The sequence below is a fragment of the Oncorhynchus keta genome, chromosome 35, assembly GCF_023373465.1.
Source record: "Oncorhynchus keta strain PuntledgeMale-10-30-2019 chromosome 35, Oket_V2, whole genome shotgun sequence".
Classification (NCBI taxonomy): Eukaryota; Metazoa; Chordata; class Actinopteri; order Salmoniformes; family Salmonidae; genus Oncorhynchus; species Oncorhynchus keta.
The window spans coordinates 10,661,609-10,686,146 of NC_068455.1; the positions used below are offsets into that span (position 1 = coordinate 10,661,609).

The 24,538-nt window shown below is 42.5% G+C and overlaps 1 protein-coding gene across 5 annotated transcripts in view; it reads left to right on the plus strand.

The window, feature by feature from the left end:
* Window positions 1–24,538, plus strand: part of LOC118368043 (neurexin-3a-like) — a 727,496-nt gene that overhangs the window by 539,162 nt on the left and 163,796 nt on the right. For all 5 annotated transcript variants that reach the window (XM_052496442.1, XM_052496443.1, XM_052496444.1 and 2 more), the window contains one exon: window positions 9,576–9,757. In XM_052496442.1, coding sequence (XP_052352402.1) covers window positions 9,576–9,757 — 182 coding nt within the window. The remainder of the gene's footprint in view (window positions 1–9,575; window positions 9,758–24,538) is intronic.

Here is a 24,538-nt window from a genome sequence, read left to right on the forward strand (position 1 = left end):
AGGCACTCTCCCTTTCTGTCTTCACTTTAAACTCCCATTCCAATCTGTCTCTTATCTAAGGAGAAGTGGAATCCAATTGCTCAGCTGATAGATGTCAAAACCCTCAACTCTCAGAATACCTTTGCTCCCCTCTCAAGATCATCCCACTGGGGGGGGGTGCTTGATCTACTTACAGCTTTCCATTTCAGAGACTGTATGAGATCAGATTGTTATGTCTTGGAAGGTCTGTATTTTCGGTGTGTGTGTGTGTGTATGTGCCCTAGCACGCCTGGGTGCATGCATTGATTTGATTTGATTTGATTTGATTTACATGTGTGTGTCCATGCAGGGAAGTGAACATTTACATTATGTGTGTATACATATGATGGCAGTGTGTATTTGTGTTCTGTTGTCATGTAGTATATGACGTGAGTAGTATTTAGCATTGATCAAAGAAAACCAGCACAGACGTGCTACTCCTCGCAAGCGTGTGTGTGTGTGTGTGTGTGTGTGTGTGTGTGTGTGTGTGTGTGTGTACAGTATGTGTGTTTTTGCTTGAGCTATTATGGACACCTTACTTCTGAGAAATAGGGAATATGATTCCAACCAGTATGAGGAGGGTCGATCCACCACACTTCGTATTGTGGTGTTTGAGTTCCAGGAAAGGAGAAAGTTTCTTAGGAGGTTCTGAGGAAATGGGAGGAGTCTGGGAAATGTCATAACTCCCCCAGACATACATCCCCTTGCCTATGCCCTTCCCTGCTGAGTGGTTTGATCTCACTCCCTGTAGCCTGAAGGTATTTCCTAGACCTTCATATAGACTCGGTTCTGACTACTGATATTTTTATGACCAAATTTTTTACCATTTCTGATTTCTGAGTTTCTTTGTCATTTTTGTTTTGTTTTGTTTTCCGTAATTACCGTAGGTAGTCAACAATCCAACTTTCTAGTTGCATGATAGTATATTTTGAATGACCTTTTCATGGTACACTCTTAAGCAGAACAACGTCGATCATTCTCTTCAACGGTCCCTATTTCCCAAGGACATGTTGTTAGATCCAGACACACTATTTACCTTTGGATGAAGGTGATGTTGAGACGGACAAGCAAACTATGGTGATTTTATTGGAATCGAATGCCAGATGTTTTATCATCAGATGTTGTATTGGGCCATGATGGGTGCTGCTATCAGCTCTCACAATCTCATGTCGGAAAGATGTTCATCCAGGTTTATCAAAAATCTCATTTTGAAGTTGTTCCAAACGTCAAATTTCGAAGTGTTTAAGGCTAAGTTCAGGCATTAACTCTGAATTGTTAAGGTAAGGGTTAAGGTTTGGGATAGGTTTAATAAAACTGCAATTTCAAAAAGCAACTCTCTATCGCTAGATTCAAACGTCCAACCTTTGGAATCAGAGGTAGATGCTTACGCCCATCCACCATCCCCTTCCACAACACCCGAGCAAAACTGAAGCCTACTTGAATGTAACCGTTAGTGTCACTGGTACCCCTAGAGGTCGCTTTCTACTTCTTCTCCCAACGTCCTCAGGCATGGATGGACGTCGGTTACTGACCGGGCTGGCGTAGTCAGCTTGCCAATTGTCCTTTCAAAAAGAAGTAAAACAAGTATTAGAATGCCATTAACCAGTCTGTCTAAGCATCAGTTTATGGAAATTCTAATTCAAATTTTAGAGAGCTGTCTCCCATCTGAATGCCTGTCAGGTTTCTATGATAATCCCTATTAGTAGACTTAAAGCCACATTACTTAATTACAGGAGCACGCGTCTTTGCTCTGAAAAGAACATGTATTTTATGAAGCTGTTAGTGTTTCAGGCCATCTTCTCCTTCTTGAAACTTTCCACCACATTATTCATTTATGCATGTACCTGAAACGCATTATGGAGAAATACCTCAGGCTCATCAGTATACACAAAGGAAGGCACTTTTCTGCTTTTTAATTGTCTTAAAAGCTTCAGTATCGTGTCTAGGTCAGTGATTAAATGCTAAATCAACTTGCTGTCATTCAGCCAAAGTGTGTTTACACTAATTGGGGGAAAAAAGTTAATAAATCTATTAACTCATGCTGACGTAGTCTCATTTGTTTTCTCTTTTAACTTAAAGTGGATCTTCAAAATATTTCCTGACGTCCCATGAGACTTCTTCCAATTTTTCAGTAATCTCCCTCTGTGATTCTGATGTCCGGAGTCACACAGTCACTCTATTCTTAATGATTGATAATGCACTTTATCCCCGTCTGCACAACTCAGACTGGAGTTATCTAGCTAACTCTCTTATCTTAGCATGATGAAGGTTATTACGAACATTACTCACTCAGTCAGTGAACTGTATCATATCATTCCAATAGAAGGCATCTCCAAACCCGTTCTTAGACAGTTTATTGGAGTACAGTCAAGCATTCAGATGATTCAGCTTACTGTCTGTCTGACATGAGTTGTTTTTCAGAAATCTGTCATCGACAATATTCTCCTAAAAACAGACTTCCTCCTAACAAGCCTATTAGATGAGAGAAGATTGGGTATAGCGTGTCACTCCAGTTATTACACACACACACACACACACACACACACACACACACACACACACACACACACACACACACACACACACACACACACACACACACACACACACACACACACACACACACACACACACACACACACACCAGTGCTGGCAAAACCATCACCGTCAGGGCCTGGGCTCAGGCCAATCCCATCATGCACTTCTGCAGGCTAGCAGGATGTGAAATGGTCTTCCTCTGTTGTCTTAGGCCCTATTCACACAGGACTATTGTCACTATAGAACGTCAGTTATGTCATTCTTACCCCAGCATGTCTGTTTTTCCAGTGGATGATCCGGACGGGATTAGTTTTACCAAACTGCCTCAGTAATAATTGTTTTCCTTATTCACAATTGACCGTTATGACGGAAGCCTTGAGGCTCTTCTAGGTCGTGAAGATATTTCAAATGTCTAGAGATTGTCTAATATTGGGCTAATGGCCTTCAGTTCAGAGAAAGACTAAATAATAATAATAATAATAATACATTTGAATAAGAAGAATGAACTTTAACCTGCAGACATTTAATTACCAGACGGATTTGGCAATGAATCAATTCATTGGCTCAACATCGTCCACTTCATCTTTTAAAAGAGAAGCAATGGCACTCGGATATTTGACAAAACAAATCCTTAATCTGTAGGGTACCCGCATAGCACTTTGTTTTAAGCATCAATTTGTTCCAATGTTCTTAACCAATCTGGCTGCAGAACAGTTAAACTCTGTAATGTCCCTCAAAGCACAGGGATGACGATTCTCACGGGATACGTATTATCAGAGGACCTTGGAGTTTGCGGGAAAAACAGTAGGTTTTTAGGGCTGGGATAATAACCTTGCTAGTAAAAATGACTGACATGGCAGATTCAGACGGGGCTAAAGTTATGGATGTGGTGATTTGTGCTCATGCACAAAATTACATTACCTGAGCTGCCCCAGTAACACTTATCCCGTCTGAATAGGGCTTTAAGTGTTGTCTTAGGGCCGTGTTGTGTTGTCTTAAGGACGTGCTGTGTTATCTTAGGGCCGTGCTGTGTTGTCTTAAGGCCGTGCTGTGTTGTCTTAAGGCCGTGCTGTGTTGTCTGTCTTAGGGCCGTGTTGTGTTGTCTTAGTGTGGTGTTGTGTTGTCTTAGGGCCGTGCCGTTGTTGTCTTAGGGCCGTGCAGTTGTTGTCTTAGGGCAGTGCCGTTGTTGTCTTAGGGCAGTGCCGTTGTTGTCTTAGGGCAGTGTTGTTTTGTCTTAGGACAGTGTTGTTTTGTCTTAGGACAGTGTTGTTTTGTCTTAGGACAGTGTTGTTTTGTCTTAGGACAGTGTTGTTTTGTCTTATGGCAGTGTTGTTTTGTCTTATGGCTGTGTTGTTTTGTCTTATGGCAGTGTTGTTTTGTCTTATGGCAGTGTTGTTTTGTCTTATGGCAGTGTTGTTTTGTCTTATGGCAGTGTTGTTTTGACTTAGGGCTGTGTTGTTTTGTCTTATGGCTGTGTTGTTTTGTCTTATGGCAGTGTTGTTTTGTCTTATGGCAGTGTTGTTTTGTCTTATGGCAGTGTTGTTTTGTCTTATGGCTGTGTTGTTTTGTCTTATGGCAGTGTTGTTTTGTCTTAGGGCTGTGTTGTTTTGTCTTAGGGCAGTGTTGTTTTGTCTTAGGGCTGTGTTGTTTTGTCTTAGGGCTGTGTTGTTTTGGGATAGAGTCTGCCTGCCTGCCTGTCTGCCTGTCTGTCTGTCTGTCTGTCTGTCTGTCTGTCTGTCTGTCTGTCTGTCTGTCTGTCTGTCTGTCTGTCTGTCTGTCTGTCTGTCTGTCTGTCTGTGTTCTATTTAAACTGTACACATGCTGATCTTGATCTGAAATGAAGCAGTCACCTTGTTGTGCTTGAGAGAAGAATATTCCGCCACATTGTTTTATCAAACTACTGATGAAATCAAATACGGAGGATATGTGGTTATCTCCATGTCTCAAAGTTTACCATCTCGTTTCCATCAAACGGTTTCTCTTTCTTATTTTGCACCCGGAAATGTCAATTGTTTTCTGTTATCCCTCTGAAGTGACTCTGAACAAGGCTGCAAGGGCACTCCCCAAGCCAAAAGGATCTTTATTCATTAACTCACTGAGTAATGACTGCATACATTATTCAGTATCACAGGGCAACCAAATTTCCCAAATGGGAAGAGAAGAACTGAGGTACGCCTGATGTTGCTTCTTTAGCCATCAGAAATATAATAAAGACCATTGGCAGTGTATTGAAGAAGCATTTGGCATTATGATGGACTGTGAGAAGTTATCAGGGATCTATTTGAGACTCCAATCCAGGATTATGCATTTTGCTGTGCATTCTGATGCATTGCTACTTTGTAATTCGTATCTGTACCCTGCATAGTTTAAACCCTGCAGTCCTACAGTATCTGTACCCTGCATAGTTTATACCCTGCAGTCCTACAGTATCTGTACCCTGCATAGTTTAAACCCTGCAGTCCTACAGTATCTGTACCCTGCATAGTTTAAACCCTGCAGTCCTACAGTATCTGTACCCTGCATAGTTTATACCCTGCAGTCCTACAGTATCTGTACCCTGCATAGTTTAAACCCTGCAGTCCTACAGTATCTGTACCCTGCATAGTTTAAACCCTGCAGTCCTACAGTATCTGTACCCTGCATAGTTTAAACCCTGCAGTCCTACAGTATCTGTACCCTGCATAGTTTATACCCTGCAGTCCTATCTGTACCCTGCATAGTTTATACCCTGCAGTCCTACAGTATCTGTACCCTGCATAGTTTAAACCCTGCAGTCCTACAGTATCTGTACCCTGCATAGTTTAAACCCTGCAGTCCTACAGTATCTGTACCCTGCATAGTTTAAACCCTGCAGTCCTACAGTATCTGTACCCTGCATAGTTTATACCCTGCAGTCCTATCTGTACCCTGCATAGTTTAAACCCTGCAGTCCTACAGTATCTGTACCCTGCATAGTTTATACCCTGCAGTCCTACAGTATCTGTACCCTGCATAGTTTAAACCCTGCAGTCCTACAGTATCTGTACCCTGCATAGTTTAAACCCTGCAGTCCTACAGTATCTGTACCCTGCATAGTTTAAACCCTGCAGTCCTACAGTATCTGTACCCTGCATAGTTTAAACCCTGCAGTCCTACAGTATCTGTACCCTGCATAGTTTATACCCTGCAGTCCTACAGTATCTGTACCCTGCATAGTTTAAACCCTGCAGTCCTATCTGTACCCTGCATAGTTTATACCCTGCAGTCCTATCTGTACCCTGCATAGTTTATACCCTGCAGTCCTACAGTATCTGTACCCTGCAGTCCTATCTGTACCCTGCATAGTTTATACCCTGCAGTCCTACAGTATCTGTACCCTGCATAGTTTATACCCTGCAGTCCTACAGTATCTGTACCCTGCATAGTTTAAACCCTGCAGTCCTACAGTATCTGTACCCTGCATAGTTTATACCCTGCAGTCCTACAGTATCTGTACCCTGCATAGTTTAAACCCTGCAGTCCTATCTGTACCCTGCATAGTTTATACCCTGCAGTCCTACAGTATCTGTACCCTGCAGTCCTATCTGTACCCTGCATAGTTTATACCCTGCAGTCCTACAGTATCTATACCCTACATAGTTTATACCCTGCAGTCCTACAGTATCTGTACCCTGCAGTCCTATCTGTACCCTGCATAGTTTATACCCTCCTGCATAGTTTATACCCTGCATAGTGTATACCCTGCAGTCCTACAGTATCTGTACCCTACATAGTTTATACCCTGCAGTACTATCTGTACCCTGCATAGTTTATACACTGCAGTCCTACTGTATCTGTACCCTGCAGTCCTATCTGTACCCTGCAGCCCTATCTGTACCCTGCATAGTTTATACCCTGCATAGTGTATACCCTGCAGTCCTATCTGTACCCTACATAGTTTATACCTTGCAGGCCAATCTGTACCCTGCATAGTTTATACCCTGCAGTCCTACAGTAACTGTACCCTGCATAGTTTATACCCTGCAGTCCTACAGTATCTGTACCCTGCATAGTTTTTACCCTGCAGTCCTACAGTATCTATACCCTGCAGTCCTACAGTACCTATACCCTGCAGTCCTACAGTATCTATACCCTGCATAGTTTTTACCCTGCAGTCCTACAGTATCTGTACCCTGCATAGTTTTTACCCTGCAGTCCTACAGTATCTATACCCTGCAGTCCTACAGTATCTCTACCCTGCAGTCCTACAGTATCTATACCCTGCATAGTTTTTACCCTGCAGTCCTACAGTATCTGTACCCTGCATAGTTTTTACCCTGCAGTCCTTTCTAAAGTGCAAATGCTTGGTCATGAATGTACATGTGATATAAATGTTTACCTGATTGTGAGTGGAGAGAGAGAGACAGGTTGTCCGTGTTTTTGTCCCACTGAGGGTCACAAGTTCCCCCAAACACAAACCAAAGAGTAAGAGTAGAGGTAGAGCCATCTGAGTTATAGCCTTACACCACACAGTAACACAACTAGAGAGGTAGAGGTAGAGCCATCTGAGTTATAGCCTCACACCACACAGTAACACAACTAGAGGTAGAGGTAGAGCCATCTGAGTTATAGCCTCACACCACACAGTAACACAACTAGAGAGGTAGAGGTAGAGCCATCTGAGTTATAGCTTCACACCACACAGTAGCACAACTAGAGAGGTAGAGGTAGAGCCATCTGAGTTATAGCCTCACACCACACAGTAACACAACTAGAGAGGTAGAGGTAGAGCCATCTGAGTTATAGCCTCACACTACACAGTAACACAACTAGAGAGGTAGAGGTAGAGCCATCTGAGTTATAGCCTCACACCACACAGTAACACAACTAGAATGGTAGAGGTAGAGCCATCTGAGTTATAGCCTTACACCACACAGTAACACAACTAGAGAGGTAGAGGTAGAGCCATCTGAGTTATAGCTTTACACCACACAGTAACACAACTAGAGAGGTAGAGGTAGAGCCATCTGAGTTATAGCCTCACACCACACAGTAACACAACTGGAGAGGTAGAGGTAGAGCCATCTGAGTTATAGCCTCACACCACACAGTAGCACAACTAGAACACCACACAGTAGCACAACTAGAGAGGTAGAGGTAGAGGTAGAGCCGTCTGAGTTATAGCCTCACACCACACAGTAACACAACTAGAGAGGTAGAGGTAGAGTCAGCTGGGTTAACCACACACACAAGCCTGTATGCAGAGATTGGTAGTATATCTGTTACATGTATTTGCAATATTTGTACGTAAATACTACGACGTATTTAGTAATGTGTGTTACTTTGGGAAGTACAGTATTTTGTAACAAATACTTTAATTCTAAAGTACTTCCCAGAGTGACTTACAGTTAGTGCATTCAACTAAGCTTCCACAGATAGTAGACCCTCTCTGTAACCGCTACTGAGATTGTTTTTGCTGCAACTTTGCAAATGCATTTGTGTTATTTAAAATACATTATACATGTATTTCTAATTAAATACATTTCAAAATATAAGTATTTACAAGTTTCTCTTTTATAAATGTATCTTTTTTTTCTTTTTTTTTTCTAATTGCATTTTGTAATTTTTCTGCCCATCCCTTCACACACACACACACACACACACACACACACACACACACACACACACACACACACACACACACACACACACACACACACACACACACACACACACACACACACACACACACACACATACGCACACACGCACACACACACACACATACGCACACACGCACACACACACACACATACGCACACACACACATACACACAAAGTGCATATTTCAACATAAGCAAGCTTTACTGCACATATGTTCACACAAACACAAGTCATGCCAATAAGATGTCTCTCTCAAAATGACTATTTAACTTATCCAAAACGACAGTAATGGAGTCTGTCTGTGTGTTTTTCAGAGGAGTACGTCATGCTGCGATCTTCTCAGCTATAATACATGTGAACTGGAGAATTCATTTGTCAAAATCTGTATAGCTAATCCTTTTTGGAGGGAGTTATATATAGGTCACAGTATTCTCCATGGAGGCTGGGATAAAGCCAATCAGATGCTGAATTACGACTTTTCTGACCCAGGTGCAAACAGCAGTTGTTCAAAAACCTCTTGTGAGACTTGGTACAGGTGATGCTTCTCTAGACGACTTACTGTAGAAAATTAAAAACAGATTTGTTTTCAAAGTCTACGGCCTACTCGGCCCCCGAAACCTGAGGAGGACATCTGAAGGCAGTGCTAGTGTTTACAGTGTTTTGCTGTATCTTGAGGAGGACATCTGAAGGCAGTGCTAGTGTTTACAGTGTTTTACTGTATCTTGAGGAGGACATCTGAAGGCAGTGCTAGTGTTTACAGTGTTTTGCTGTATCTTGAGGAGGACATCTGAAGGCAGTGCTAGTGTTTACAGTGTTTTGCTGTATCTTGAGGAGGACATCTGAAGGCAGTGCTAGTGTTTACAGTGTTTTACTGTATCTTGAGGAGGACATCTGAAGGCAGTGCTCGTGTTTACAGTGTTTTACTGTATCTTGAGGAGGACATCTGAAGGCAGTGCTCGTGTTTACAGTGTTTTACTGTATCTTGAGGAGGACATCTGAAGGCAGTGCTCGTGTTTACAGTGTTTTACTGTATCTTGAGGAGGACATCTGAAGGCAGTGCTAGTGTTTACAGTGTTTTGCTGTATCTTGAGGAGGACAATTGAAGGCTAGTGTGTGTGTGTGCTTGTGTGTTGTAACAAATAATATCTCTTGTGGTAATCGTAATTTTGGTTTCTTAACACAAACACAGAACAACACAGACAAGGCAAACACACAGAACAGCAACAGAACAACAATAGAACAAAACACCAATAATCAACACAATATTCCAATTAAATAGTTTGGTGGGCTGCTTAACATTCCCCTACTTTTACTTTGCATTGAACCATACCCATCTGGTGTAAGTCTTTCAGCTCATCTTCTCTCTCTCTCTCCCTCTCTATCCTATTTCTCCTCAGCTGGGACCACCTATATCTTTGGGAAAGGAGGAGGCCTCATCACGTTCAAATGGCCAGCCAACGAGAGGCCCAGCACGCGTACAGACAGGCTGACCGTGGGGTTCAGTACCTCCCTAAAGGACGGCATCCTGGTCCGGATAGACAGTGCTCCAGGTCTTGGAGACTATCTCATGCTCCACATCGTAAGTTACACTATTCTCTTGTTTATATATGTCCCTTTCTTTATCTGTTGTTCTGGATCTCTTTTTTATCTCTCTTATTCTGTCCTCTCTGTCCTCTTTTCTCTCTGTCATCCTCTCTCTCTGTCCTCCTTTCTCTCTGTCCTCATTTATCTCGGTCCTCTTTCTCTGTCCTCCTATTTCTCTGTCCTCCTCTCTCTCTGTCCTCCTTTCTCTCTGTCATCCTCTCTCTCTGTTCTTTTCTCTGTCCTCCTCTCTCTCTCTGACCTCCTTTCTCTCTGTTCTTCTCTATCTCTGTCCTCCTCTCTCTATGTCCTCCTCTCTCTCTGTCCTCATTTCTCGCTGTCCTCCTCTCTCTCTGTCCTCCTCTCTTGCTGTTCTCCTTTCTATCTGTCCTCTTCTTTACCTGTCCTCCTCTCTCTCTGTCCTCCTCTCTCTCTGTCCTTCTCTTTCTCTGTCCTCCTTTTTCTCTGTTCTCCTCTCTCTCTGCCCTCCTCTCTCTCTGTCCTCCTCTCTCGCTGTCCTACTCTCTCTATGTCCTCCTCTCTCTCTGTCCTCCTTTCTCTCTTTCCTCATTTCTCTCTGTCCTCCTTTCTCTCTGTCCTCATTTCTCTCTGTCCTTCTATTCCTCTGTTCTGCTCTCTCTCTGTCCTCCTCTCTCTCTGTTCTCCTCTCTCTGTCCTCCTCTCTCTCTCTGTCCTCCTCTCTCTCTCTGTCCTCCTCTCTCTCTCTGTCCTCCTCTCTCTCTGTCCTCCTCTCTCTCTCTGTCCTCCTTCTTTTTTTCTCTCCCCAATTTCATGTCATCCAATTGTTAGTAGTTACTATCTTTTCTCATCGCTACAACTCCCGTACGGGCTCGGGAGAGACGAAGGTCGAGAGCCATGCGTCTCTCTCTGTCCTCCTCTCACTCTCTCGGTTATCCTCTCTCTCTCTGCCCTCCTCTCTCAAGGGGCCTGAATTCCTTCAGAATACTCTGTATATGTATGTGCAACATAGCAAAATGTTAATGTGAGTGTTTGAAGTCATTGCCAAGACATAAAGATTCTTCCGGGAGAATGAGGCAGATCTAGCATGATGAGATGGGATCAGCGTTAAGAGAAGGAGTGCTACCACTCACACACACACACACACACACACACACACACACACACACACACACACACACACACACACACACACACACACACACACACACACACACACACACACACACACACACACACACACACACACACACACACAATAGAGTTATGCATTTTTTTTATGTATTTAACCTTCATTTAACTAGGCAAGTCAGTTTTAAGAACAAATTCTCAAATTCTTATGACCGCCTACCCCGGGCCAAACCCTCCCCTACCCCGGGCCAAACCCTCCCCTACCCCGGGCCAAACCCTCCCCTACCCCGGCCAAACCCTCCCCTACCCCGGGCCAAACCCTCCCCTTCCCCCCCAAACCCGCCCCCCCTACCCCGGCCAAACCCTCCCCTACCCCGGGCCAAACCCTCCCCTTCCCCGGCCAAACCCTCCCCTACCCCGGCCAAACCCTCCCCTACCCCCCTACCCCGGGCCAAACCCTCCCCTACCCCGGGCCAAACCCTCCCATACCCCGGGCCAAACCCTCCCCTACCCCGGGCCAAACCCTCCCATACCCCGGGCCAAACCCTCCCCTACCCCGGCCAAACCCTCCCCTACCCCGGCCAAACCCTCCCCTACCCCGGGCCAAACCCTCCCCTACCCCGGGCCAAACCCTCCCCTACCCCGGGCCAAACCCTCCCCTACCCCGGGCCAACACGGACAATTCTAAGCCAATTGTGTGCCGCCCTATGGTACTCCCAATCACAGCCAGATGTGATACAGCCGGCATTCGAACCAAGGACTGTAGTGACCCTCTTGCACTGAGATGCAGTGCCTTAGACCAATGCGCTACTCGGGAGCCACATTTTGTGTATTGTTCTCCTAACCCTGTTCTCCTTGTTTAATTGATTCCCATCCAAAATCCAATTTTCCATAACCCCTAACCCTACATCTAACCTTAACCCTTAACCCTTAACCCTTAACCATAACTATACATCTAACCTTAACCCTTAACCCTTAACCCCCTACATCTAACCTTAACCCTTAACCCATAACCCTACATCTAAACTTAACCCTTAACTTAAACATAACCCATAACCCTACATCTAACCTTAACCCTTAACTTAACCACAACCCATAACCCTACATCTAACCTTAACCCTTAACTTAACCATAAGCCATAACCCTACATCTAACCTTAACCCTTAACTTAACCATAACCCATAACCCTACATCTAACCTTAACCCTTAACTTAACCACAACCCATAACCCTACATCTAACCTTAACCCTTAACTTAACCATAAGCCATAACCCTACATCTAACCTTAACCCTTAACTTAACCATAACCCATAACCCTACATCTAACCTTAACCCTTAACTTAACCATAACCCATAACCCTACATCTAACCTTAACCTTTAACCCTTAACTTAACCATAACCCATAACCCTACACCTAACCTTAACCCTTAACCCTTAAACCTTAACCCATAACCCTACATCTAACCTTAACCCTTAACTTAACCATAACCCATAACCCTAAATCTAACCTTAACCTTTAACCCTTAACTTAACCATAACCCATAACCCTACATCTAACCTTAACCCTTAACTTAACCATAACCCATAACCCTACATCTAACCTTAACCCTTAACTTAACCATAACCTATAACCCTACATCTAACCTTAACCTTTAACCCTTAACTTAACCATAACCCATAACCCTACATCTAACCTTAACCCTTAACTTAACCGTAAACCATAACCCTACATCTAACCTTAACCCTTAACTTAACCATAACCCATAACCCTACATCTAACCTTAACCTTTAACTCTTATCTTAACCATAACCCATAACCCTACATCTAACCTTAACCCTTAACTTAACCATAACCCATAACCCTAAATCTAACCTTAACCTTTAACCCTTAACTTAACCATAACCCATAACCCTACATCTAACCTTAACCCTTAACTTAACCATAACCCATAACCCTACATCTAACCTTAACCCTTAACTTAACCACAACCCCTAAGCCTACATCACAACCCATAACCCTACATCTAACCTTAACCCTTAACGTAACCAGAACCCCAAACTCATAACACTAAAACTATACCTATCCCTAACTCTCAACCCTAAATGTAAGCCCTAACCCTATCCTTTATTCTAACCCTAACCCTAACCCTAACCTTTATTCTAACCCTAACCTTTATTCTAACCCTAACCTTTATTCTAACCCTAACCTTTATTCTAACCTTAACCCTAACCTTTATTCTAACCCTAACCCTAACCTCTATTCTAACCCTAACCTTTATTCTAACCCTAACCCTAACCTCTATTCTAACCCTAACCTTTATTCTAACCCTAACCCTAACCTTTATTCTAACCCTAACCTTTATTCTAACCCTAACCCTAACCTTTATTCTAACCCTAACCTGTATTCTAACCCTAACCTTTATTCTAACCCTAAAACAGCATTTTACCTACTGGGAAAAATGTCCCCACTGGCCAGAGTTTTACTTGTTTTACTGTCCTTGTGAGAACTTCTGGCACCCACATGGATGCCTAGTTACAAATCTACACACACAGGCTCACACATACTCACACATTCTCTCTGTTTTATCTCGCCCTATGAATAATGAAGCTGTGAATTTCCATACTGTCGTCCGTAGAATCCCTGAGAGATTGTATTGTTTTATTCTTTGTAGCTTTTGGCCCTCAGATATGCTCATCAACTGTCAGAATCCATAGTGCTGCCGTTCTGTCTTCCTGCCTTTCCGGTCTTCCTGCCTTTCCGTCTTCCCCCGGCCGTGACTGTCTTCCTGCCGGCATATCTGTCTTCCTGCCGTTCTGTCTTTGTGCCGTTCCGTCTTCCTGCCTTTCCGTCTTCCTGCCGTTCCGTCTTCCTGCCTTTCCTGTCTTCCTGCCTTTCCGTCTTCCTGCTGTTCCGTCTTCCTGCCGTTCCTTCCGTCTTCCTGCCGTTCCTGTCTTCCTGCCTTTCTGTCTTCCTGCCGTTCTGTTCCTGTCTTCCTGCCGTTCCGTCTTCCTGCCGTTCCTTCTTCCTGCCTTTCTGTCTTCCTGCCGTTTCCGTCTTCCTGCCGTCTTCCTCCGTCTTCCTGCCGTTCCGTCTTCCTGCCTTTCTGTTCTGTCTTCCTGCCTTTTCCGTCTTCCTGCCGTCCTCTGTTTTCCTGCCTTCCTGCCGTCTTCCTGCCTTTCCGTCTTCCTGCCGTTCTGTTTTCCTGCCTTTCCGTCTTCCTGCCTTTCCGTCTTCCTGCCGTTCTGTCTTCCTGCCGTTCTGTCTTCCTGCCTTTCTGTCTTCCTGCCTTTCCGTCTTCCTTCCTTTCTGTCTTCATGCCTTTCTGTCTTCCTGCCTTTCTGTCTTCCTGCCTTTCCGTCTTCCTGCCGTTCCGTCTTCCTGCCTTTCTGTCTTTCTGCCTTTCTGTCTTCCTGCCGTTCCGTCTTCCTGCCGTTCCGTCTTCCTGCCTTTCCGTCTTCCTGCCTTTCTGTCTTCCTGCCTTTCTGTCTTCCTGTCTTTCTGTCTTCCTGCCTTTCCGTCTTCCTTCCTTTCTGTCTTCCTACCGTTCCGTCTTCCTGCCTTTCTACCATTCTGCCTTTCTACCGTTCTGCCTTTATGTGGAGAACTTGTATGTACTGTATAGTTGGTTTGTCTGTTAGAGAGCTTCCCTAAGGGTATTTAAATCTCTCTCTATCTCTGTCATATATAGATATGTTCAATTTCAAGTCAAGGGCTTTATTGGCATGGGAAATATGCCAGAGCAAGTGATAATAAACAAAAGTGAAATAAACAACTAAAAAATTACCAGTAAACACTCCAAAGGAATAATGACATTTCCAACGTCATATTATGTGCAAATAGTTAAGGACAACAAGGAAAATAAATACTGTTAAATAAAGGTTGTATTTACTATGGTGTTTGTGCTCCACTGGTTTCCCTTTTCTTGTGGCAACAGGTCACACATCTTGCTGCTGTGACGGCACACTGTGGTTTTCCACCCAATAGATAGGGGAGTTTATCAAGATTGGATTCTTTTTGAAATTCCTTGTGTGTCTGTGTAATCTGAGGGAAATATGTGTCTCTTATATGGTCATACATTTGGCAGGAGGTTAGGAAGTGCAGCTCAGTTTCCACCTCATTTTGTGGGCAGTGTGCACATAGCCCGTCTTCTCTTGAGAGCCAGGTCTGCCTACGGCAGCTTTTCTCAATAGTTAGGATATGCTCACTGAGTCTGTACATAGTCAAAGCTTTCCTTCATTTTGGGTCAGTCACAGTGGTCAGGTATTCTGCCAGAGAGATGAACCTGAGGCACAGTTTAGGGCCAAATAGCATTCCAGTTTGCTCTGTTCTTTTGTAAATTCTTTCCGATATGTCAAGTAATTATCTTTTTGTTTTCTCATGATTTGGATGGGTCAAATCTTGTTGCTGTCCTGGGGTTCTGTGGGGTCTGTTTGTGTTTGTGAACAGAGCCCCAGGTCCAGCTTGCTTAGGGGACTCTTCTCCAGGTTAATCTCTCTGTAGGTGATGGCTTTGTATTGGAAGGACTGTGAATCACTTCCTTTTAGGAGGTTGTAGAATTTATAGGCTCTTTTCTGGATTTTGATAATCAGCAGGTATCAGCTTAATTCTTTGTGCATGCATTATTTGGTGTTTTACATTGTACACTTAGGATATTTTTGCAGAATTCTGCATGCAGATTCTCAATATGCTGTCTCATTTTTTGAATTATTGGTTGGTGAGCGGACAACAGACCTCACAACCATAAAGGGAAATGGGTTCTATAGCTGATTCAAGTATTTTCAGCCAGATCCTAATTGGTATGTCAAATTTATGTTCCTTTTGATGGCATAGAATGCCCTTCTTGCCTTGTCTCTCAGATCGTTCACAGCTTTGTGGAAGTTACCCATGGCGCTGATTTTTAGGCTGAAGTATGTATAATTTTTTGTGATCTCTAGGGCAACAGTGTCTAAATGGAATTTGTATTTGTGGTCCTGGCAACTGGACCTTTCTTAGAACACAATTATTTTTGTCTGAATGAGATGTACTGTCATGGCCCAGGTCTGACAGAATCTGTGCAGAGGATCTAGGTGCTGCTGTAGGCCCTCCTAGGTTGGGGACAGAAGAACCAGATAGTCAACAAACAGTTGACATTTGACTTCAGATTCTAGCAGGGTGGGGCCGGGTTCTGCAGACAGTTCTAGTGCTCTCGAAAATGTGTTGATATATATGTTGAAGAGGGTGGGGCTTAAGCTGCATCCCTGTCTCACCCCACGGCCCTGTGGAAAGAAATGTGTGTGTTTTTTGCCAATTTTAAATGCACACTTTTTGTTTGTGTACTGTGCCTTGCAAAGGTTTTCATACCACTTGGCATTTTTCCAATTTTGTTGCATTTCAATCTGTAATTGAAATGTATTTTTATGTCATGAACATACACAAAATTGTCCAAATTGGTGAAGTGAAATGAAGAAAATCCAAGGGCGCCAGAAGGGAGGGCTGCCGTCTTGTCGGCTCTTAACCAACCTACTATTTAGTTTGTTTTTTAGCGTTGTTTGTAACTTGTTTTTTACATAATGCTGCTGCTGCCATCTCTTTTGACCAAAAATACCTTCTGGACATCAGAACTGGAATTACTCACCTCAGGTTGGATGAGGAGTTCTTCTTCAATGAGTCCGACATGAGGGATATATTACGGACACCCGACCAGGCCCAGATCCCTGTGATTCGCTGGAAAAGGAAACGTATGTTTCACGGATAGAGATCAGGATGTCTTATGACGATCAGGTAACAAGTGGCTAATCTGCCCTTGCCTTCTGTTCTGCTAGCTAACATTCAATCCCTGGAAAATAAATGGTATGAAATCAAATCAAATGTATTTATATAGCCCTTCTTACATAAGCTGATATATCAAAGTGCTGTAAAGAAACCCAGCCTAAAACCCCAAAAGCTAGCAGGTGTAGAAGCACGGTGGCTAGGAAAACTCCCAAGAAAGGCCAAAACCTAGGAAGAAACCTAGAGAGGAACCAGGCTATGAGTGGTGGCCAGTCCTCTTCTGGCTGTGCCGGGTGGAGATTATAACAGAACATGGCCAAGATGTTCAAATGTTCATAAATATCCAGCATGGTCAAATAATAATAATCACCGTGGATGTCGAGGGTGCAACAAGTCAGTAAACGTCAGTTGGCTTTTCATAGCCGATCATTGAGAGTATCTCTACCGCTCCTGCTGTCTAAAGAGAGTTGAAAACAGCAGGTCTGGGACAGGTAGCAATTCCGGTGAATAAGTCAGGCAGAACAGGCAGGTCAGGCAGAACAGGCAGGTAGCACGTCCGGTAACCGCAGGCAGAACAGTTGAAACTGGAGCAGCAGCACAGCCAGGTGGACTGGGGACAGCAAGGAGTCATCATGCCATGTAGTCCTGAGACATGGTCCTAGGGCTCAGGTCCTCCGAGAGAAAGAAAGAAAGAAAGAAAGAGAGACAGAGAGAATTAGAGAGAGTATAATTAAATTCACACATGACACCGGATAAGACAGGAGAAAAACCCCAGATATAACAGACTTGACACTAGTCCCCCGACACATACTGTAAACTAATGCAGCATAAATACTGGAGGCTGAGACAGGAGGGGTCAGGAGACACTGTGGCCCCATCCGAAATGAAAGTACGTACAGTGCCTTGCAAAGTATTCATCCCCAGTGGTGTTTTTCCTATTTTGATGCATAACAACCTGTCATTTAAATGTATTTTTATTTGGATTTCATGTAATGGACACAAAATAGTCCAAATTGGTGGAAAAATAGATATTTTCTTTTAGAAATGTAAAAAAAAAAAGAAGTTATTAAAACATTATATTTTTTAAATACATAAAAGTGATGCATGCATTTGCTATGAAGCCCGTAAGTAAGATTTGGTGCAACCAATTACCTTCAGAAGTCAAACAATTAGTTAAATAAAGTCCACCTGGGTGCAATCTAAGTGTCACATGATCTGTCACATGATCTCAGTATATATACAGATCTCAGTATATATCCAGAGTCTACAACACCACGAAGCAAGGGACACCACCAAGCAAGCGACACCATGAAGACCACGGAGCTCTCCAAACAGGTCAGGTCAGACAAAGTTGTGGAGAAGTACCGATCAGGGTTGGCTTATAAAAAATATTCAAAACTTTGAACATTCCACGGAGCACCATTACATCCATTAGTAAAAAATATACAATATGGCACCACAACAAACCTGCCAAGAGAGGGCCGCCCACCAAAACTCACGGACCAGGCAAGGAGGGCATTAATCAGAGAGGCAACAAAGAGACCAAAGATAACCCTGAAGGAGCTGCAAAGCTCCACAGTGATGATTGGAGGAGCTGTCCATAGGACCACTTTAAGCTGTACACTCCACAGAGCTGAGCTCTACGGAAGAGTGGCCAGATTTAAAAAGCAAACACATTTTGGTGTTAACCAAAAGGCTTGTGGGAGACTCCCCAAACATATGGAAGAAGGTACTCTTTTCAGATGAGGCTAAAATGTAGCTTTATGTCCATCAAGGAAAATGCTGTCTGTCGCAAACCCAACACCTCGAGAACACCATCCCCACAGTGAAGCATGGTGGTGGCTGCATCGTGCTGTATGGGATGTTTTTCATTGGCAGGGACTGGGAAACTGGTCAGAATTGAAGGAATGATGGATGGTGCTAAATACAAGAAAATTCTTGAGGGAAACCTATTTCAGTCTTTCTGAGATTTGAGACTGGGATGGAGGTTCACTTTCCAGCAAGAGAATGACCTGAAGTATACTACTAAAGCAACACTTGAATGGTTGAACCTCACCAGGATCTCCCACCTGGCCAACATCCAGTGAAATTGCAGAACGCCAAATTCAAATACAGAAATACTAATTCTAAAAATTTTGAAAACATACAAGTATTTTACATATGTTTAAAGATGAACTTCTTGTGTCAGATTTCAAAAATGCTTTACGGCAAAAGCATACCTTAAGATTATTTGCGAACATCGCCCAGCAGACAAATCATTACAAACCGTAACCAGCCAAGTAGAAGAGTTACACAAGTCAGAAATATAGATAAAATGAATAACTTACCTTTGATGATCGTCATATGGTTGCACTCAGAAGACATTCATTTACTCAATAAATGTTTGTTTTGCTCGATAAAGTCTCTCTTTATATCCAAAAACCTCTGTTTTGATCACGCGTTTTCTTCAGTAATCCACAGGCTCAAACACAGTCACAACAGGCAGACAAAAAAATCCAAATTGTATCCGTAAAGTTCATAGAAACATGTCACACGATGTTTATATTCAATCCTCAGGTTATTTTTAGCCTAAATAATTTATAATATTTCAACCGGACAATAATGTCGTCAATATAAGGGGGAAACAAGAAAGGCACTCTCTCGGTCGCGCGCATGAAAACGCTCTGTGACACTGCAGGGTCCACTCATTCAGACTGCTCTTACTCCCTCATTGTTCAGAATACAAGCCTGAAACCATTTCTAAAGACTGCTGACATCTAGTGGAAGGCATAGGAACTGCAATTTGAGTCCTAAGTCAATGGACACTGTAATGGCATTGAATAGAAAAATCCTATTTCCTGAATGCATTTTCTCAGATGTTCGCCTGCCAAATCAGTTATGTTATACTCACAAACACTATTCTAACAGTTTTGGAAACTTTAGATTGTTTTCTATCCAGATGTACCAATTATATGCATATCCTATCTTCTGGGCCTGTGTAGCAGGCAGTTTAATTTTGGCACGCTCTTCATCCAAAATTCTGAATGCTGCCCCCTACCCTAGAGAAGTTAAGGGGAAACATTGAAATGTCTTGGAATGGCCTAGTCAAAGCCCAGAACAAAGCCCAATACAATTGAGAATCTGTGGTAAGATTGCTGTACACCCATCCAACCTGAAGGAGCTGGAGCAGCTTTGCCATGAAAAATGGGCAATAATCCCAGTGGCTAGATGTGCCTAGTTTATAGAGACATACCTCAAGAGACTTGCAGCTGTAATTGGTGAAAAGCGTGGCTCTACAGAGTTTTGACCTTGGGGGGTGAATGGTTATGGACGCTCAAGTTTAAAAAAATCGTATTTCTTGTTTGTTTCGTAATAAAAAATATTTTGCATCTTCAAAGTCATAGGCATGTTGTGTAAATCAAATTATACAAAAATCTATTTTAATTCCAGGTTGTAAGGTAACAAAATAGGAAAATGCCAAGGGGGTGAATACTGTCGCAAGCAAATACTGTACATTGATTTCATAATGTCGTATGCTTTTCCCCCAACATCACTTTCCATCAATTTGCATAAAAGATCCTCGTGCCAAATTGAGTCAAATGCTTTTTCGAAATCAACAAAGTATGAGGAAACTTTGCCTTTGTTTTGGTTTTGTTTGTTTCTCAATTAGGGTGTGCAGGAAGAATATGTGGTCTGTCGTATGGTAATTTATTATTAAGCCAATTTGACATTTGATCAGTACATTCACTGAGGAAATGTACGAGTCTGCTGTTATTGATAATTCACAGGATTTTCCTGAAGTTGCTGTTGACTCGTATCCCATAGGGTCAAATTTGTCTCCACTGTTGTGCATTGGGGTGATCAGTCCTTGGTTCCCAATATTGGGGAACATGCCAGAGCTAAAGATGCTATTTAAAGAGTTTTACTATTTGAATTTGTGTTCTGTATATTTTATCATTTCATTTAGGATACCATCAACACCACAGGCCTTTTTTGGGTTGGAGGATTTGTATTTTGTTCTGTAGTTCATTCAATGTAATTGGAGAATCCAGTGGGTTCTTGTAGTCTTTAGTAGTTGATTCTAAGATTTGTATTCGATCATGTACAGTACCAGTAAAACGTTTGTACACACCTACTCATTCAAGGTTGTTTCTTTATATTCACAATGAAAAAAAAAATGATTTTTTTTCCTACATTGTACAATAATAGTGCAGACGTCAAAACTATGAAATAACACATATGGAATGATGTAGTAAGCAAAAAAGTGTAAAAAAATCTAAATATAGCCTGCATTACCTTGAGACTAGCTTCACCTGGAATGCTTTTCCAGCAGTCTTGAAGGAGTTCCCACATATGCTGAGCACTAATTAGATGCTTTTCCTTCACTCTGCGGTCCAACTCATCCCAAACCATCTCAATTGGGTTGAGGTCAAGTGATTGTGGAGGCCAGGTCAACTGATGCAGCACCCCATCACTCTCCTTCTTGGTCAAATAGCCTTTAAACAGCCTGGAGATGTGTTGGGTCATTATCCTGTTGAAAAAATAATGATAGTCCCACTAAATGCAAACCAGATGGGATGGCGTATTGCTGCAGAATGATGTGGTAGCCATGCTGGTTACGTGCACCTTGCATTCTGAATAAATCTCAGACAGTGTCACCAAAAGACAGATTTACACCGGTCTAAGTCCATGGCTCGTGTTTCTTGGCCGAAGCAAGTGTCTTCTTATTATTGGTGTCCTTTAATAGTGTTTTCTTTGAAGCAATTTGACCATGAAGGCTTGATTCATGCAGTCTCCTCTGAACAGTTGATGTTAGATGTGTGTATTACTTGAACTCTGTGAGTCTTTCTTTGGGCTAGAATTTCTGAGGCTGGTAACTCCAATGAACGTATCCTCTGCAGCAGAGGTAACTCTGCGTCTTCCTTTCCTGTGGGGGTCCTCATGAGAGACAGTTTCATCATAGCTTTTGATTGTTATTACGACTGCACTTGAAGAAACTTTCAAAGTTCTTGAAATTTTCCAGATTGACTGACCTTCATGTCTTAAAGTAATGATGGACTGTCATTGCTCTTTGCTTATTTGAGCTGTTCTTGCCATAATATGACCTTGGTATTTTTCCAAATAGGGCTATCTTCTGTATACCACCCTACCTTGTCTCTCTCTCTCTCTGTCTCTCTCTTTCTATTTCTAAATAAAATATGACATCATAGCCAGTAACACTACTAATATGTGTTCTATTTATTTCTTAATTATAAACAATTAATGAATGCATTAATACATTTACTCCTAAATGTGTAAAGAATTGCACTGACTGATTTGAATAGATATATAGCTGTGTTTTATAAAGTGTTTCTCTAACTAATTGGTCATTTCCTTTAGAAAAGCAGTTAAATTGGTCTAATGCATTTTCAATTTTTCCTTCTCTGTTCAAAGTGCTTTTATCAATGATGGTGAAGTAATATGTTCCAACTAATTGGATTTATTCATAAATTAGTGACCTTGTCCTGTATGGCTGGCTGCCTCCATGCCTCCACTCACAGTAAGGGGATGGATGGAACAGATTAGTCCTCTATCGTTTGTCTCTCTCTCTCGCTCTCTCTCTCTCTCTCTCTCTCTCTCTCTCTCTCTCTCTCTCTCTCTCTCTCTCTCTCTCTCTCTCTCTCTCTCTCTCTCCTTCAATTCAATTCAAAGGGATGTATTGGCACGGGAAACATATGTTTACATTGCGAAAGCAAGTATAATAGAAAGTGAAATTAACTTTAAAAAATGAACAGTAAACATTACATTCACAGAAGTTCCAAAATAAAGAGGACATTTCAAATGTCATATTATGTCAATATAGAGTGTTGTCATGATGTGCAAATAGTTACAGTAGAAAAGGGAAAATAAATAAACATAAATATAGGTTGTATTTACAATGGTGTTTGTTCTTCACTGGTTGCCCTTTTCTCATGGCAAAGGGTCACAAATCTTGCTGCTGTGATGTCACACTCTGGAATTTCACCCAGTAGATATGAGTTTATCAAAATTGGATTTGTTCTCGAATTCTTTGTGGATCTGTGTAATCTGAGGGAAATGTGTGTCTCTAATATGGTCATACATTGGGCAGGAGGTTAGGAAGTGCAACTCAGTTTCCACCTATTTTTTTGGGCAGTGAGCACATAGCCTGTCTTCTCTTGAGAGCCATGTCTGCCTACGGCGGCATTTCTCAATAGCAAGGCTATGCTCACTGAGTCTGTACATAGTCAAAGCTTTCCTTAAGTTTGGGTCAGTCACAGTGGTCAGGTATTCTGCCGCTGTGTACTCTCTTTTTAGGGCCAAATAGCATTCCAGTTTGCTCTGTTTTTTTGTTAATTCTTTCCAATCTGTCAAGTAATTATCTTTTTGTTTTCTCATGATTTGGTTGGGTCTAATTGTGCTGCTGTCTTGGGGCTCTGTGGGGTGTGTTTGTGTTTGTGAACAGAGCCCCAGGACCAGCTTGCTTAGGGGACTCTTCTCCAGGTTCATCTCTCTGTAGGTGATGGCTTTGTTATGGAAGTTTTGTGAATCACTTCCTTTTAGGTGCTTGTAGAATTTAACGGCTCTTTTCTGGATTTTGATAATTAGTGGGTATCGATCTAATTCTGCTCTGCATTATTTGGTATTCTACGTTGTACATGGAGGATATTTTTGCAGAATTTTGCGTGCAGAGTCTCAATTTGGTGTTTGTCCCATTTTGTGAAGTCTTGGTTGGTGAGCGGACCCCAGACATCGCAACCATAAAGGGCAATGGGCTCTATGACTGATTCAAGTATTTTTAGCCAGATCCTAATTGGTATGTTGAAATTTATAAATATATAATAATAATAATAATATATGCCATTTAGCAGACGCTTTTATCCAAAGCGACTTACAGTCATGTGTGCATACATTCTACATATGGGTGGTCCCGGGGATTGAACCCACTACCCTGGCATTACAAGCGCCATGCTCTACCAACTGAGCTACAGATGGCACACCTTCTTGGCACACCTTCTTGCCTTGTCTCTCAGATCTTTCACAGCTTTGTGGAAGTTACCTGTGGCGCTAATGTTTAGGCCAAGGTATGTATAGTTTTTTGCGTGCTTGCTCTCTCTTTCTTTCTTTCTTTCTTTCTTTCTTTCTTTCTTTCTTTCTTTCTTTCTTTCTTTCCTGTCCAACAATCCACTGGTTTTATTGTGGCTATTTAGTCTGGTCCTCAGGGCCTAACGAGCGGTCAAAGCAATGGCACCACACCTGACCATACATACCCTCCCTCTTCACTCCACCGCACCCTAAAACGGAACCTCTTTCCTGGGGAAGGGCGGATGAACCATGCCCCTGCTAATTCAGCTAAAATATGGAGCACAAAACTGCAGTTAGGGGAATTAAGACAATAGTGTATCATTATAGGGGTTAATTCAAACTTGGCTTTGTTTTATATGGGGGAAGCTACATTGAACAAAAGTATCGTAGTTTATGAGCAACATATTGTTGAAGTAACAAAGACATACACTCTTAGAAAAAAAGGGTTCTACAATGGTTCTTTGGCTGTCCCCATAGGATAACCCTTTTAGGTTACATGTAGAAGCCTCTGTAGAAAGGGTGCAAATGCTACGTACATGCAAATGCTACGTATTTTCGCACAACTCTCTAACAAAAGACGCAAAACTCAGTTGTGTAAATCGTGACCAATAAAATGAAAACATTAGGTCACAGTTGATACGAATTACCACCATGAATGTGGTCTTCTTCTGCACGTGTGCAAAACTTATTTTCACAATTGTTCAATCAGCAATCAGTTCAATTCATGCATAAAAGAGATCTCCTCTGAGTTGCTGTTTGCAAGGATAGACCAAGTAAGAGGCCGAGGGCAAGAACAAAGGAGAGGTAGAGGGGCCCACAGAGGAAGATCGTTCCGCTCTCACTATAAATGGAAAAAG